The following is a 13,951-nucleotide window of genomic DNA, read 5'->3' on the forward strand; positions in this document are numbered from 1 at the left end:
ATACCACTTACAATTACTCACAATATAACTAATTTCAGAACTTAGGAACTTTCTACATCTATTTTGTTTTGAATCTTGTTTTGAAAACTTTCTAATTTGCCAAAATACCTCAAAGTCAAAGAACCGATTCTTGCAGTCAGTCACGAGGCACGCTATTTTCTATTTTTCTTTGTTTCGAATTCCAAGAAACATGGAAAGTAAATCAGGTTTTGAGCCTTTTTTAGAATTTGCCTGGTGTTTACGGAAATAGATTTCTTCACTAAATTAGCAATAGCACGGCTTTCAGTTCAGTTTTTATTATTGCACACTATTTACAGAAAAACAACTTAACTTAAGATGGTTATAGTATAGAACACGCAGTTATAGTATAGAACATCGCTATCATGGTACTGTCAGGGCAGAAGACTATTGTTACCACGTAGAACGAGCGGAAGTAATTTTTCAATATTTCACTTCCGTTGTAAAGCGGAGAGCATTCTGGGATCTCACAGGCAGATGTCGATGTTTTGATGTTGTGAAAATGTCGTCGGCGGGTTGGAGAAAGAAACATAATCTTAGAAGCCCAGGATAACAAACAAACATGAAGAAGAAGAAGTTTAAGTTTGACGTTAACTTTAAGTTAAATCAACTATCAAGTGTTCCGTTCGTGAGCGGCGTCCTTTTCGCCAAAATGAGGTTACTGGAAGGTGGAAATTTCACGAGCTTTTCAACGAGGTATAAAGCTTATTAGTTGTTGAGTACTGTGAGAAAGGGCACGTCTGTTAACGGGGTATTTTTTGTTAATTTCTTCATTGTTTTAATGCTTTTCTCTTCTTTAAGGGAGGAAGTTGGCAACCACTGCGTGAAGTGGGGAAAGGACGTAACCTTTCCGTGCAAAATGACTGCGAATGTCTCTACTGGAGTTTTAGATACGTGTAGTTACAGAGTGTCCATTCGAAAGGTAGGCGGCCGGCGAATGTCGCTCTTAATCCTCGCACTAGTTAAAAGATTCTCAAGGATTTTGCCGTTTTTTTCTTGTAATTGCTACTGATTTTACTGTTTTACGCTTCTCGCAAGTTTCCTACTTGTATATTGTGGTAATTTTTATTGATGTTTTGTTTTGCAATTTTTTAGTCGCCCGGGGCTCCCAGCCAGTGGTGCTGCCAAATTTTATGAGCCACCTGCAAGTCGAGTTTTTTTTACTGAGGATAGAAAGCACTCTTGGCAAAGCTTTTCTGGCCCGATTAAAGGACTTTCTCTCGGTTCTATCGATAGCTGTTATCATTTCCTTGATTTTGGGACTCGAAGGATGAATATCGATGACGGAAGAATTGTGAACGTGTCCGTTTAGGCGAAAATAAAATCCCGCGATCTGAACTTTGTCCCGATGATTGGAATAACTTTGAAGCTTACTTGTCACACTGGAAAAATTTTAGCTAGCGTTATTTCTTCTTTATCTCAGCACTATTCTTCATGCGTTTTGCTGACACTTTATTTTTCTAATATCATGGTTCGTTGTTGTCGTTAAGCTTGATTTGTTGTTCTGGAACGACCGAGTAAATCTTGAATGTATTACTCAAAACTTGTAAATCAGTTGTCAATGATTGATTCAGGACATTCTAATCCATTTTTCATAGATTCTTTTAAGGTTTTTAATCTACTGTACCTAAAATGAAGGGAATTATTTAAGTCCCTCCATGATCGTGCAATAAGTTTCGTTTATATTGCCCGGTGATGGTTAAGTCGAACAACGCATATGATGTTGCTTCCGAAAATGTCAAGACTTCGGGTCATTTTAACCGCACAATAGTCTATTTATACCTTGTAGCTTGACTCATGCAAAAAGTGAAGGAAATTTTCCTTTCGCGAATAATCGATTGTCAAATTTCTGGAATGAATTTTACATAATTAACCAGCAAGTTTTTGCTATTATTTTCTTTACTTTGAAGAAGGAATTGCTGTCATTGCATGTGCTTCCGATCTCTTTATTTGATTATGCTGAGTCGATTGCCATGTTTCCTGTCGTAACATGTATATCTCAGTACGAAAGAGCAAAGCATGTGCACGGTTTAAAATTGTCCTCTTCAGTTTTGTGTCAATGGTCTTTAGTTAAGCAATTTTCAGGGATAAATTCGTTTTGCTAAATATACCTGAATGAATACTGGAAATATCGTTGTAGTCTATGCATAAGCTAAATTTCAGTAGTAGAGACTAGAAATTACGTTTGTTGCTCCTTTATCAAGCTATTCATGTAATTCTAGCCCTGAAAGTCCGAAGTATGTTTATTTTATTAAAGGCCTATAAATTTTAATCAAAAGTAATGTTTATTGCTATGTAAGTAATTTTTCTGGCTCAGTAACAGATAACTAGATATTTGTTGAGTCTAACAAGTATTTAAATTCTGGGTCTTATGCTGATTATGAAAAAGTTTTATATTATTTTAGTTTAATTTGTGGAATAATTTTACCTTGATGAGGATTTTTTTTTCTTTTGAGCTTTGTCAGCCTCTATTCATTGCAACATAAATATTTGCATATGATTGCAATCTACTTCACTCAAACCAGACACATATTCTTGGCTAAATACTTCTTGTATTATCAGTATATCATGTCTCAAAAAACTGTAAGTTGGTTTTATCTGTTATATCAGTCTACAGAGTTAATTTGTTAGCTCCATATTTGCAAATTTGGATAGATTTAACAAGTTGGAGAGTCTTTGATTGACAAGTCAGTAAACATACAATGTATTACTGGTAAAACTGTTGAGAGAGCTTGGTGTCACCTTTTCAGTAGCACACTTCATGAATGCCATTGAAGATCAGGTAAAGTTCTATGCAGATATTCTTACAATTATACATACATGTGTGGCTTAAAGCATATACACTACATGCAGTGGGTATATAAGTTTAAATCAATATTTTACACTTTCAGTTTAAAAGACTAGGTTGTTGCTTGTTGTTGCAGGCACCTTGTATTAAGTTAAAAATGTTAATTTAATACAGACAATACATGTACATGAACGAGACAGTACATATACATGTACATGAATTAAGTTGTTTCTTTCGCTGTAGAGAGGTTAACCTTCCTTCAGGATGTGTTCCGGGAAGGTTACATCCTGTGACTGGCACCAGATTAGAATTAATCTTGTCTGTCCTTAGTTTTGATAGCATCAGTCTTGTATTTAAAGCATCTGTGCTATGAAAACATTATTCATCATCAGGAAACACATAATTATAATTGTTTTGTTATTCAACTTTAGTGAGACTATCTTCTCTTTAGCAAGTGGTTGCCCAAAATGGCATTAAATTCTGCCTTACTGTAACAGTACACTTTAGTGGGCTATATCATGATCAAAGTTCCATTTTATGTTGTTTAAACAAACAATTGTTTTTTAAGCCTAATCCCAGTGTGGTTTAAATTATTGTTTGCTCTAAGTATGCTAATAAGGAAGAAAAAGGTAAGCAGATCAGAAGTAATTCTGGAGACAGATTTTTGGTGATATCCTTTGGTATATCAAAACTTGTGAAGTGTGACCTGTCTCTATCATGGTTTCAATTCAACTTTGTTTATATAAAATACCACCCTGGAAATGTTAAATTACTGCTGTACATTTAGTTATATTATATATACAGAGCATAAAATTGACTTTTGTAACAACAAGTAAATCAGTTTAAGCCATTTTGAAATTAAGTCATGAATGAAAATATTTACAGTATTTAATCTGTTGATAGATGAATAGTCATTTCTGGGATGTCATTGTGCCTCAAGATGAGTTTTCCTTTAAATCCATTCATAAAACATTTGTGTCACCTGCATGTTCATTTTCATGTAAGTCAAACTCATTTTCATTGCGTGTCATTTTGCACAAGCACTCATTTTTAAACAGATACTAAATGCAAGTACTTGGAAATGGCTTACTGTATGTCTGGAGACAAACGTAATACCAAATTTATTCTTAGACTGAGTGGTATACATTGTAATTGATGTGTATCCTTCTCAGACAGGGTAAATATTTTTTTAGGAATTTACTTGTATTGTCAGTTTAAATGCATATTTTTCCAAACCTTTAATCACAGTAAAACTAATAACGCATATAGTCACTTAAAAGCTTTTCATATAGCTTATCAGTAATATGTAACCTTTTGAAAAATATATATAAACTGTCTGAGCAGGATATGTCATTTAAAACCTACTAGGACTGGTTTCATTTACATTTACATTTACAAGTGTCTTGGTTAAATGTTATTTCAATTAACAATTAATCAGCTAAGGGTTTTGAATACATTTTCCACCTTGTGTGGTATAATTGCTTAGAATACTAGGTTAGAATAAGAACAGTTGCTGTTCATGTGGTCTTACGCCAAATGAGTGTAATTTTCTTTGTTAATCAGCCACTGTAAAAAGTTGTTTTATTATGAGAAGACATGCTAACTTTCAAAATAATATTACTTTTTGTTAATATTTAAGGCAGGTTGAATTTCAACTACCATTTCAAATTTCACTTTTAAATTGCAATGGTCGGCATTTTCAGCAATGATAGCTCAGTAATTTTTTGTGAAAGTTGAAAGACTTCCTTTTATTTTACGGGGTTTTTTTTAAGGTTGAAAATTTGTCATTTATTTGATAGATGTAGTAGAAATAATTTACATGTATTTTTTTTTCCTCCCTTTGTAATTATATTTCTGATCATAAAGTACCTACATTGTAAACAACACATCTGAAGGTTTTTCAGGGTGTCAGTGAATGTAAACCTACATGTACATGTAGTTCATGACTTGGGTAATATATTGAAAGAGTTCATCAGCTACAAGTGAATATATAAATGATTATCTATTTGAACTGCAGAGAAAGATATCATATGAAGACATGGTTGATCATCGGAGTTATAACTTAATAAGTAGTTGTGAAATTGCTTAATATAATAAGTTGTATGTATAATTGCGATGATCAATCCTGTCTTCAGTACATCAGTTGTAGGTAATTTACTCTATGACAGCTGTTTGTATTGTACATTCTACCCTGATGTAACTTAGTAATTAAATTAACAGTAACCATAATGACCTTGTTCAACTTGGCTCTCAAGAGATTGTTTACTTGTTTGCATTATAGGAAACCAAAGGGGGCAAAGCTCACATAAAGGTATGGAAAACTTTAGATTCCTGACCACCAATTTAGTTTAGATTTGCTGCTTGTAATTAAATTATTTTCAATTTTGGTGATGTTCAAATAGCTGTTTTTCATTTCTGTATTTAATAGACACATTGGAACATGAGAACTAAATGTTTAACAAAATTTACAGACTGATAGTTTGACAACGGAATGTTGTTAACTAGTAATGTTTAATTTCAACTGCAGACAATTACATGTAATTATAATCTGTGAACACCTTGAGTAAAAGTATTGTATGGTGAAACATAAGCTTCCACAACCCTCTCTTTAAGTCTCTAACACAGTCCAGAAGGGTTGTGGTGGTCAGGAGAAAAATTCTTGAAGGTCAGGGAAATGTCTGGGAATTTAAATTTAAGTCAAGAAAAATTGACATTTTCTTCAAAAGTCAGGAAAAACTGATTTTGGTCTATACCACTGAAGGCAGGAAGATGTATCTAGGCAATGTCACTGTATCTCTGCAATGTTTTTCCTTGATGAAAAAGACAAATTTGTTGAAAGCTTATTAGTCGTAGAGAAAATGGTGGAAAGGACGGTTGAAGGGGAGGCTAGAGATGGCTACCATAGTAATTAATATATATCTGGCATTTTGTATTTACTTTGTCAGGAAACTATAATATTATTAAATAAATTTTGAAAACTGATGTCTTCGGCAACCATGACAGTGAACTGTCGTAATTTTCATTGACACACAACAGTTCTCCATTCTAATGTTTCTTTCTTGAAAAGCAGCTGTGAACTCAACTACTCGCCACCCCCTCCCCCACTTCTGCAAAAAAGAATTTTAACCACAAAGGAAAGACATGTATACCGTTGCATCAATTGGCATACACTGTACTATTAATATTTGTGAGCTTTTCTATAAATTAATTATTAATGAAGAATGCTTTAATTTAAATTTTTTTCCCAGCTTGGCTTTGTGGACATCAACCTTGCAGAGTTTGCTGGATCAGCTTCATTTACTACAAAGCGATATATATTGGAGGGGTATGAAGACAAGACTTTGCGACAGGACAACTCTATTCTTGAGGTATTTTACACTATGTTGTGAACTACTGTGTTTTGTGAACTATTGTTTGTGAACTGATCAACATGACACAAGCGTGGGACAAAGAAAAATCTGAGACCCCGACAGGAATCAAACCTCTGACCTCCCGAACACCAGGCGGGTGCTCTATCCACTGAGCTATGGGAACTCATGGAGAGCAAGTTCATTAAGGTCATTAAGGTCATTTAGCTGAGTTAATATGTGGCAAGTCTCCTGCATACTGCTAGGATCAGCACTGTCGAAGTCTTCCTGAGTGTGATAAATGAATAAAGATGGTGAATTTTAAGCGCAGTAATGAAATGTGAAAAGTGAACTACTAAACATGACACAAGTGTGGGACAAAGAAAAAGTCTGAGTCCCCGGCAGGAATCAAACCCATGACCTCCCGCACACTGTGCGGGCACTCTATCTACTGAGCTATGAGAACTCATGGAGAGCAAGGTCATTTAACTAAGTTGTGTTGTTAGAAAAATGTATTTCCTTTTTTTTTTCTTTTTGCAAAATATTGTGCTACAAATATATCTTTTTAGAAACCTTGAGAATAATATTGTAAACACAGGCTAGTACAGAAATCTCATGAGAGATCTTTTTTGCCACGTAGTGTCGGTGTAGGAGAAACTGCTCGCTTGGTAGATGTGCCCAGTAGTTTTACTTAATTAGTTCTTTTTATCATTTTTGAAGGGAAAAAATTAATGAGAATGTTGGTCCTTATAGTGACTTTGCAGTGGTTGCACAGTCTGTACGTAAGCTTTACGTCTCATTTATTTTCAATTGCTTACGTGTGTTTAAGGTTGAAGTTAGCATGCAGCTCACATCAGGAGATCCACTTTTTAAAGTGTAAGTACAGAACTGAAGACTTGCTTTTAATTATTTTTCTACACTATGGCATATAGAGGATACATTGTGAATTGTCCCTCTAAGAAAAGGTCTCATCAGTATCATGTGAATTTTTCTTCCAAAGGCCTTATGCACCTTCACACAATCAAATAACTACAGAAACTGCAGAAAACAGAGCACCACCCTCTGACCATCCTGTTGAGGACTCAACAAACAACTCAACTGCAGGGGCCGAGGCAGGGAAATCAATCCTCAGCAGTAGTCCAGAAAGTGCGGCAGAAAGCCAGGATGCTGCTGGCAGTGATCCTGACAAAGTGTCATTCATTCCTGGGCATGCACGCAGCTTCAGTGAACCAGCGTGCAGCAGTAACAACAGTAGCCATGTCAGGAGCACCAGTCAATTGTCACGGATATCAGGGTACTCTACTGGTCATTCTTTTTCATCCAGCTTGGAGGGGAGATCTAGTAGGAGGTATTCTATATTAGAATGGTGTTGGCATACTGAAGTGGCATGCACTCACCATTTCTTTACATGCCTTTTTGTTTAGCTTGTGTTCAAGAACATTTTATTTGAAAATTTTCTGGTTTTTTTTTGTTTGTTTGTTTGTTTGTTAGAACTTACACACTGCTAAACATTTTGTTTCTTTTCTTTGAATTTCTTCTGCCACTTCTGCCACTCTTTATTTTTTTTTTTTGCAAAGAATGATTTATTGTTCAAGTATGCAGCACCATTGGGTTTTAAAAGTTAGTTCATGTTATGTAACATTGGGTAAATGCCAGCTACTAACACTTTTAAAACCCCCAATATTTCTGATTAACAAATATTGTATTAGATTACCAGGTTGAGATTTCTAATATATTACCAAGTAGCTTGTAGATTTCTATACATCAATATGTGTTAATATAAGCTTCATAAATGATGTACCAGTATCTAATCAGTATCTAATATGTAAAGTCACTGCCCTGAAGTTATACTGTAGTTAAGTACTAATTACTGTTGTCAATTTATGCAGGAAACAGAGTTCAGGATCAGGACATGTTAAACACTCAGGCTGTATCCTTTAGTCCATTGTTTTATATAATTATACACAATTTCTTGTATTTTTTTTTCTTGTAAAAAGCGGCCCAAGAGTGTCTACATGCACCTGGCAGATTTGATGTGGAGGGAAAAAAGATTTGGAAGATTGGGGGAGGGGGAAGGGGAGGGGGTGGTCATGGGAAGGACAGGAGTGGTGACCCTCAGGATAATCTGCAATCCCATTTAGCAGAAGAGGCCATAGTCATGGATGTGGTAACCAGAATTAAGCAGTGACAATGATGTGCTGGTCTGCTTCGCTGATGGTTGCTGGATTGTTCATTCCTCCTTGTTTTCTGAGCTGTACAATGATGTGTTTATCATCCTTAACAATCCAAAAGCTGGTGACACCGCTTTTTGTGACTCTGAACAGACATTATCACCTCCTGCAGAAAGGCAAGGCAAAAGAATTAGTTGGAAGGTTTGTACGTGTAATCTATATATCTTTTAAGCAGTCACTGACTCAAACTTAGCTTGTTTTTCCACTGTTCTACTGTTGGTGATGGAGTACAATGAATGGTGAGTTTTTGGGATCAGGCGTTGAAATTTTTCAAACCCCAGTTGAAGCCCCTGTTAGTGGACACCCTTGGGACTAGAAAAAGTGTCTGCTAAAGAGTTTAGAGAGAGAGGTGTCTGCTTATGGGAGATGTCCGCTTATGGGAGGCGTCCGTTAGCAGGGGTTCCACTGTAATGCAATGGTGTGAATATAAAACCTTAAAACTGCATTGTAATCACTCCGCATTTTTATTTCTCTGTAAACAGAAACAAGATGACCAAAGATCAAGTCACAGTAGAGTTAATGCAGATGATGTCATTGAGCAAATATTTAGTGGGTGAGTTAATGTAATTGATAAAGATTTATTATTATTGTTATTATTACAGTCAACTACAAACTAGTAATTGTTGGGGTCTTTTGTTGAAAATTTTTTTTGAACTTCCCAAAAATCTTGATGAAAGTATATTTATGTAATGCAGTATTTAACTGATAATTTAAGACAAGGATGGATATGGCAAGATTATCTCCCACATCCACCATGGTACTCTTTTCCTGCTCCTGGGTCCGCCTCTGGACCTTCTATATACCGCTATTTCGACAGCTGTGTAATCTGTGTTTATTTCATCATTTGTGTAATGCTTGTGAATGATTTTCTTTCAGACACAATTTTTCAGGTGATGAAAATCCATCAGGTAAAACACAGTACTAATGTCTTTTATTAAACGAATAATTATACATGTAGCAATGTTCATTTTTCTTGGCACACACAATGTGGCATTGATAGCTGGTTGGATAACAGCTGATCAGAACATAATAGTTCACAAAAGTTCTTTTTTGGATAGGGTGTTCCATTTATTCTGGTAACACAGAGGGCAGTTTTGGTGACAAATATACAATCAACGCTAACTGACTGACCTTTTAGAAATCACAGTGAACCAACCAGAACATAACAGTGTTTAGTTGACTAACCAGTTTCTCATGTCAAGGTGTGTTTTGTGATATCAGTTGTGAGCTTTCTAATCAGCAGTGGAATGTAATTTCTCTATGGATTAGGTGATGAACTTCAAGGTAATCAGCTATCCGTGTTCTTCACAAAAGATGGAACACTTCCTGGAGGAATATTTAGCAGGTTGGTTTATAGTCTCTAGGGACCTTGGCAGTTATACTTTCCACTTTCCACTATGTGATGAATAACATGATGTGCAACAACACTCTGAGATGCAATAATAACAATAATAATAATTTGCTGATGCCCATGTGTTTTGCTACTCTGCTCATGGGAATACAAGGCTGTACAGCTGTCAGATAACTGCAGCACACAGTTTGGTATCACAGCCCTCTCCAGCTATCTTGAATAACTTTGTATGAGACATGATGCAAGTGGAAGAAACAAGTAGCGTAGACTGTAACTGTGCCTTTTCTTTTTAGGTATAGATATGATAAGTTGCTTTTCAATGAATCAAATTGTGTGCTTTGGTGAGGACTGTCTGTGTCAGTACAGTTATTAGAGAGGAAAAATTTCTGTTATTATTGACGTCACCTCTTTTTTGTATCATGCTATCACAAGATCAGTGTCAACTATCAGTAGTTGCATCATGGTGATACAGTCATACATATGTGTCAATTTGCATAAAATGGTATATCTTTGCATTACTATTTAATATCTTGTTTTCTACCAGTGCTGAAGCTCTGTGTGAGCTTCTTTTTAGAGCTTAAAAGGAAGCCAAGGAGGGTTTAAATCAGAGTTTGTTCTAATCTATGTCTTGTAATCTGTTATCTCTAATCTTGCAGGCCCATTCCAGAAGACAAGTACCGGACATTGTAAATTTAATATGCCCTCTACTACAGTAATCCATGGACCAGGCAGTTCATGTATGCCTTTGCTTACATCACTTCCTCCATAGAGTGCTTACACGGAAGAGAGGAACATTACTGAAGGGAAAGCTCTTTCTAGTGTTTTATATTATATGCATATGCTCTGCTTAGTTGAGGGCTAACATGATAGATCAACCCTAGGCCTTCTATAACTACATTTTTATAGTTGCCACGCCCACTGTTAATGAGTATTGTGTGGCAAGGAGACAAGTTTGTTACATTTTTGAAATATGTATATACATGTACGTGTGTTAACTTGTTTTCTCTTCCATGGATGGAGGAAGTGTGACTCTAATAATTTATGTGTCACATAGGCGTGATTCATGTTTTCTAGTAAGAGTTTTATTGTTTTGTCTCAATATAACCACTTGCCATTGGATGTACAGTGGAACCCTGTTAATCTGGTCACCAAGGGGCCACAAAAAACTGACCCCACTAACAGGGTGGCTATACGGTGGGGTCCCACTGTATATACCCTGTTAGGCAGAGATAAGAAAAGGGATTCTCTGTCTTTTAGGTTACTGGATCAATTCTGTGCAAATTAGTTGTTAGTTTTAGAATGCTTTTCTTTTCTTAATTGTTGATACCTTTGATGGATAATATTAACCATTTGTTTACTATATTTGAGGGGTAGTGGATAGTATTTTTCCAGACATTGAACAAGCATCACAAAATGATGGAAGTCTATTATTAGTTTATTAAACTGAGTGCATGCAATAACTTAGTGACTGTAGATCCAGTCATTGATTGTTTGCTAAATTTGTGATCATTTAAGTTTGATTGCAACTCACTTTCATTTATCCTGTTAGGACCGTAGCCAGTACAAGGCAAACTGAGGCACTTGCCTCCTCAGTTATTTTTTTAGTTGTTGTTTTCTTTTTTTGTAGAGGAAAGTGCTAAATACCTAAGTAGAGATTTTTACCATGGACATTGTCTCAGTCATAATTTATTTCTGGCTACGGCCCTGTCTATTATTTTGTAAACTGCAAAATGGGTATTGGCTACCACTGTTACTAAAACTTCACTCCCAAGAACTTACATTAAGTGTATTGTAAAACAAAGCAGTGTATGGAGACAGAGAACCTTCAAGCAGGCTTCTTGACAACAGTCATCTAGTGTCCTGGGGACTCTGAATGGCTGATCTGGTTTTTCATATAGAGTTTTGCTTTTACAGATCTGATCGGAATGAAAAATTGAAGCAGTGCTTCAACTTGGTTGCACTATTGCTAAATACATATTGAATACCATGCTAGATGAAATTAGCAGTTTACACTGGCAGTTTTAATGAGAAATTATTTTGTTAGTTATATCGATTTAGAAACCAAAAGAACAAACTTATGATTGTAGTTAGACCTTTTGCAATTGTTTATTTGACTGTTTAAGTATAAGTGTGCTATAATTTATAGTAACCAGCTTTTTTTTTCAACTTTCTCAAATTTATAATAATTAATGAAAAGTTAAACCATTAATTTAAAGACATCTACAGCTAAGAGAAAATACTGTAGACCTATGAGAGCAAATAAGAAGAGTTTTAATATTACAAAGATTTAGGTAAATAACATTGACGAGCTCAAACCCTGCCATAAGATATTCCTTCAAATATTTTAGAATTTGATTGCAGGGCAAGCAATGGAGTATTTATTAACATTTCACTTAATGATAGGTATGTGTGTATGTAGTAAATGGTGCTATTGAAATGAATCTGTTCATCTCAAATGGTTGTTGATGGTTATAACATTTTCAGCTGACCAAATATTAGTTCTAATCATTTAAATTGGTCGCACTGTAAATTATGAGTGAGTGTTATAGGTGTAAGGATCCACGCCATACAAAAAGAAAATCATCGTTATCAGTGAAGGAGTCCTATTCCAGGGATTGCGTAATGTTCTATGCATGTAGACCAGATTGGTTGTTTAATTTAATGCAAATCCTTTGAATGATGATTTTTTAAAATGTGCACTACACATTTGTCAAAGAAATTTAGGATCATTAAGCTTATTGTCTACTTTCACAACTTGAAGGAATACTTGTTCCCAGATCTTATCGTATTTCGTGGCCACTGGGGCCTAGGCATGGGTGTGGTTGTTGCTGAAAAACTTGTTATTTTTTTGCTTTGCGGGGTAAGGTGTTGGGGAATGCAACATGCCTATATTGTGTAGAAGACAAAACATCAAGGCTACACTAGCTAGAATGGTTTTCTTTGGTCGTCACCAGTCATTCCCAGCTATTGTTAAAAATGCTTTTATTTCTTATCGCGTGATACTTGAGCAGAAAGTGAAGATGACTTTAAGTGGTTGAATAATGTTGGTAGTGCATGATGTGGTAGGATGTTAAAAGAGCTCTAGGGAAAAGTTCTTTCATGGTGAAGTTCTTCAGCTGGTTCTGAAGACCGCGCCAAGACCTTACTCTGCTGCTCTTTGACATTAAGTGAAGGGTGATCTAAGATTTTATTCTCCATTTTATAGTCACTCGCTGGTTTAATTTTAGAATGTAAATAAAGCAAATTGTTGTCACAGCTGTAGTCACGGGCTTGTTTTTGGTGCCACTTTTGGGCTCAAGTTACTACTAGTCTCGTGATATAGGTCGTCAACCGCATCCTAGTAACCAACGATCAGCCGAGCTGGAAAAGTCAACACTTCTGGTGAAGAAGTTGGTTGAAACTTGGCCAAACTTGCCGGTAATTCAACCGATCAATGTCTCTTTCATTCCTTCGCTGTTGACCCCGCGCTAGTCAGCCTTTCCTTACCTCTCTCTCTCTCTCTCTCTCTCTCTCTCTCTCCCTCTCCCTCTCCCTCTCCCTCTCCCTCTCCCTCTCCCTCTCCCTCTCCCTCTCCCTCTCCCTCTCCCTCTCCCTCTCCCTCTCCCTCTCCCTCTCCCTCTCCCTCTCCCTCTCCCTCTCCCTCTCCCTCTCCCTCTCCCTCTCCCTCTCCCTCTCCCTCTCCCTCTCCCTCTCCCTCTCCCTCTCCCTCTCCCTCTCCCTCTCCCTCTCCCTCTCCCTCTCCCTCTCCCTCTCCCTCTCCCTCTCCCTCTCCCTCTCCCTCTCCCTCTCCCTCTCCCTCTCCCTCTCCCTCTCCCTCTCCCTCTCCCTCTCCCTCTCCCTCTCCCTCTCTCTCTCTCTCTCTCTCTCTCTCTCTGTCTGTCTCGATTCTGGTCGAGATGAGCTTAACAGGCTAAGTGTCTCATGGAGGATTTAATTTGTCGTTTTTCGCTTCCTATCGTTGTGTACAATGAGTTTTAAGAGTAAATTTTGCCGAGTCCTTACAGTGCGCGAGAGCTTATCCGGGTTAGGGTTGCCACATCAGGAAATGGACATGGAAAAAAATTCTTCAAGGTGAGGGAAAAGTCGGGGAATTTAAATTTGAGTCAGGGAAAATAGACATTTAGAAGAAAAGTCAGGGAAAATCGAAATAATTTAATACGGCTGAGTTAATACCATTGAAGGCACAACGATATTTATCAGTCCTATTGAATGAGTG

General features: G+C 36.6%; 1 protein-coding gene across 1 annotated transcript; it reads left to right on the top strand.

Annotated features, from left to right (window-relative positions):
- Positions 1–451: 451 nt before the first annotated feature.
- LOC145491385 (EEIG family member 2-like) lies at positions 452–12,990 on the top strand. The gene is made up of 12 exons (XM_081470575.1): positions 452–714; positions 820–940; positions 5,088–5,117; positions 6,055–6,174; positions 6,983–7,029; positions 7,154–7,501; positions 8,043–8,083; positions 8,446–8,525; positions 8,867–8,937; positions 9,261–9,292; positions 9,654–9,729; positions 10,392–12,990. Exons 1-12 carry the CDS (start codon positions 581–583, stop codon positions 10,423–10,425), a joined length of 1,134 nt encoding a protein of 377 aa, XP_081326701.1. The 5' UTR covers positions 452–580; the 3' UTR covers positions 10,426–12,990.
- Positions 12,991–13,951: the final 961 nt, after the last annotated feature.

This window comes from Orbicella franksi, chromosome 1, assembly GCF_964199315.1.
Source record: "Orbicella franksi chromosome 1, jaOrbFran1.1, whole genome shotgun sequence".
Classification (NCBI taxonomy): Eukaryota; Metazoa; Cnidaria; class Anthozoa; order Scleractinia; family Merulinidae; genus Orbicella; species Orbicella franksi.